At 36.4% G+C, this 3,970-nt stretch overlaps 1 protein-coding gene across 1 annotated transcript; it reads left to right on the top strand.

The window, feature by feature from the left end:
• The first annotated feature begins 1,120 nt into the window (after nt 1-1,120).
• On the top strand, nt 1,121-2,479 carry LOC106763597. The gene is made up of 2 exons (XM_014647769.1): nt 1,121-1,633; nt 1,748-2,479. Exons 1-2 carry the CDS (start codon nt 1,121-1,123, stop codon nt 2,477-2,479), a joined length of 1,245 nt encoding a protein of 414 aa, XP_014503255.1.
• The last annotated feature ends 1,491 nt before the right edge of the window (nt 2,480-3,970 follow it).

Below are 3,970 nucleotides of genomic sequence, written 5' to 3'. Positions count from 1 at the left end.
CTTAGGGCAGGCGTTGTGGGGGTGCTAACACCTTCCCCACACGTAACCGACTTCCGAAACCAGAATTTGGTTTTGTAGACCTTGCCTTATCATTTTACGATTTTTCCGTAGTTTTCCAGAATAAACTATGGTGGCGACTCCAAAATCTCTTTTTTTCCAAAACATTTTTCAAATTATTTTCTTTTTGGATCGTCGTCCCGTCGCGATTTTTCGGTTGCGACAACCACCTAATCCTTTACCTGATCCTAACCTAAACCAAATGGCACAGAGAACCATTAGACAGCTAGCCACCTCCCACAATACAGTTACCCGAAGTAACATTGAATATCCTAACAAGGAGTGGGAGTTAAGACCTGATCTGCTAAATGCCTTACCAAAGTTCAATGGGTTATCAAGGGAGAATCCTCACAAACACTTGAGACAATTCCACATGCTGTGTGAAAATTTCATATCTCCTAGGATCACAATAGAAAGCCTGAAGATGAGAGCTTTTCCTTTTACTCTTCAAGGAGCAGCTCAAGATTGGTGGTATTATCTCTCTGTACGGATTACAAATTGGGAAACAATTGAAAGACTTTTTCTTGAAAAGTATTTCCCTGCATCCAGATTATCTGCCATCCGTAGAGAAATACAAGATATAAGACAGAGAGATGGAGAGAATCTCAGTGAATATTGGGAAAGATTCAAGAAGCTATGTGCTTCATGCCCTCAGCTCCAAATGACAGACTTCATTCTAAGCTTTTATGAAGGCTTAAGTCCAACTGATAGGTCATGGGTAGATGCTGCAAGCGGAGGATCTTTCTTAGACAGGTCACCAGAAGATGGGATAGATCTAATTGAACGGAAGGCAGTAGACAATCAGCAATATGGAACAAGAGAAAATTCAGTAACTTTGTTGAAAGGAGTGCATGAAATTGAAAACGGTGTAGTTGATGGAAGGAGGATAGATGAAAACCCATCTCAAGCTTTTGTTGCAAACACGTTTGGAGGAAATAGACCATACCAGAATTATCATGATTCATCCTCAAATACATATCAGCAGAACTGGCAACCTTATGTTCCACCTCAACAAAGGCATCAACCTCATCCTGAAATGTAACTGCAAGATTTCATGAAAACAATGCTTGAGCAAAATTCAGAAATCAAGAAATCAATTGTAGATTTGACTCAGAGGGTGGAAAAGTTAGAGACTAAGGAGTCAAATAAGCTACCTGCACAAACAGTGATCAACCTGCAAAATATAAGTGCTATTACTTTAAGAACGGGTAAGCAAGTACAAGGCCCTGAAGGAGCCCAAGAGGATGAAGACAAGGAGAAAGAAGAAGCACAAATTGATGACAATGGAGAACTAAATGAACCATCACCTGAGACTACCACTGAGAAATCCAGGTCAGTATCCTCTAACTCTTCTTCTTCTAAAAATTATTCTTCATCTTATTCTCCACCACCTCCATATCCCAATCGGTTGAAGCCGAGAAACAAGAAAATGGAGGAATTAGACCAAGAGATCTTGAATATTTTCAAAAAAGTGGAGATCAACATTCCCTTGCTAGATGTTGTTAAGCAAATTCCTAAATACGCCAAGTTTTTGAAAGAAATTTGCACAAATAGAAGGCGTTTTAGGGATAATGAGGTTGTGAATTTAGGAAGAAATGTGTCAAGCTTGATTAAGAAAAATATTGAAATATCATGAAAATACAAGAATCCACGTATGTTTTGTATTCCTTGTGTTACTGAAAATTCAAAGTTTGACAATGCCATGCTAGATTTAGGGGCTTCCATTAATGTAATGCCTTTATCAGTGTTTACTTCTCTATCTTTGGGACCTCTTAAGACTACTGGTGTGGTCATTCAACTGGCCAACCGTAGCACAGTTATCCCTGTAGGTGTGCTTGAGGACGTGCTTGTCCAAGTAAACAAGTTAATTTTTCCTGCAGATTTCTATATCTTGGACATGAAGGATGAAGAAGGAACTAGTCCAACAACTATTATCTTGGGAAGACCCTTCATGATGACANCACGAACCAAGATAGATGTGCATGCAGGATCATTGACAATGGAGATAGGAGACGAGAAAGTGCGCTTCAACTTGTTGGAATCTGGGAAGCATCCGATTAAAGATCATTCTTTGTTTTGTATTGACTTATCAAGTGATGCTAAACCAGTGAGACAACCTCAAGGAAGACTGAATCCTCAACTGATGGGGGTTGTAAAGAAAAAGGACACCAAGCTACTACAAATAGGTATTATAGACCACAATTCTGACAGCATTTGGGTGGGCCCTATACATGTGGTTCCCGAGAAAGATGGAATAACAATGGTCAAGAATGAGAAGGACAAGTTGACTCTTATTCAGGACAGAAGTGGAGCACATAATTTAGTAGTTGACCATCTTAGTAGGATTGAAAAAGGAAAAGATAACATTCCAATCCAGGATGACTTTTCTACTGAAGTCCTACTAGCATTCCTTCCACCGTGAAGGAGGTAAGTTCCCTCATACTTTTTCTGTGCATTCTATATATAAGGCATACATTGAGCAATATGCATAGTTTAAGTGTGGGGGTGTGGGAAACAATTTGATTTGTTCCCTATTTTTGTTTTTTTTTCTTTTTTTCTTTTCTTTGTTTAATAAAGATTTGCAATGGATTTGAGTCTGAATAAGTAACTGGATGATCATATATAAAAAAAGAATCATGTTGATATGAATAGATTACTTTTATGATTTGCTGATTGAGTTGACTTGGGAATTTCCTAATTAAATCTTTTGTGAAAGAAACTTGAACCATGTGTGTTTTGAGCCTAATAATAAGGATGGACCATCATGTGCCATACCTATTTTTCTTGAGTGATTTGCCCATGTTTTGATGGTACTCTAATATTTAGCTTGATTTTATGTTGTGCAACTGAGGTGAATATGCATGATTTGATATGATTGAGGCATTTCTTGTTTTAGCTACTTGGCCAAATAAACTTACCTTAACATTATTCCATTGGAAACCCCTTTGAGCCTTAAGACTAATTTTCTTGTTTCCAGTAATTGCCAAATGGAAAAAAATGAAGGAAAATCATATTTTTCCTCACCTTAGGAAAGAAGAAGGAGTAATGGATTGTGTTATAACTAAGTGATGAATAAGTGTGGGAGAATGTCTCACCACAAAATAAAGAAAAAGGAAGGAAAAAGGAAGATGAAAAGTTGAAGTTTTGAAAAAAAAGTGATGAAAAAAAAAAGAAAAAAAAATCTTCCTAAAAAGAGCAAGAAATAAGGGTGTTTTTGAAATAAAGTGTCATTACTCTTTCTATAACCCAAAATTTCCAAAGAAAATTTCCTACCTTTGCCTTGGCCCCAATATAACCTTTAAAAAGCCCTCATGATCAATAAATGCATGTTTTCTGAAGTATGTGAATGTTAGAGTCTTGCTAAATACCAAGGGTGTCTATTTACATGAGTATTTTGAGTGTAAACACAAGCCAAAAACACTCGAGAGAGTTGAAGAGAAATAGATACATTTTGACTTGAGTGTTATCTTTCATATTTGATTTTCTTGGGAATTCAAAAAGGTTTACTCATGTGTGAAGAATAAAGTGATTTCATTTGCATGTCCATGACAAAGTGATGATTATATGATTGATCAATGTCCAGGGATGTTCATTCTTTAGATCCAAATGCAAATATGGAATAAAATCGCCCAGAACAAAGTTTTGAAATTACTGAATTTTGCCCAGGAGTACAAAAGGATAAGTGTGGGGGTGTGATGAGTGCATATTTATGTCCACATTTATGCTTTAAAATTCAATTTTTTGATGAAATTCTTGTGCTTAAATGATTGATTTAATGTGAATTTATGACGATTGGATTTATTGGGTTTGGGAATTAGAGATGCTTAAAATGTGATTCTTAGTTGCATAAATTATTTTGGATGTTCTAATGTTTATTTGTGCAGCTGAAGTTAAAATTTTATTCATTTAAAGC

Source organism: Vigna radiata, chromosome 6, assembly GCF_000741045.1.
Source record: "Vigna radiata var. radiata cultivar VC1973A chromosome 6, Vradiata_ver6, whole genome shotgun sequence".
NCBI classification, from domain to species: Eukaryota; Viridiplantae; Streptophyta; class Magnoliopsida; order Fabales; family Fabaceae; genus Vigna; species Vigna radiata.
Note: the sequence above shows the minus strand (reverse complement) of the source record. Positions and strands in the feature narration are given on the sequence as shown.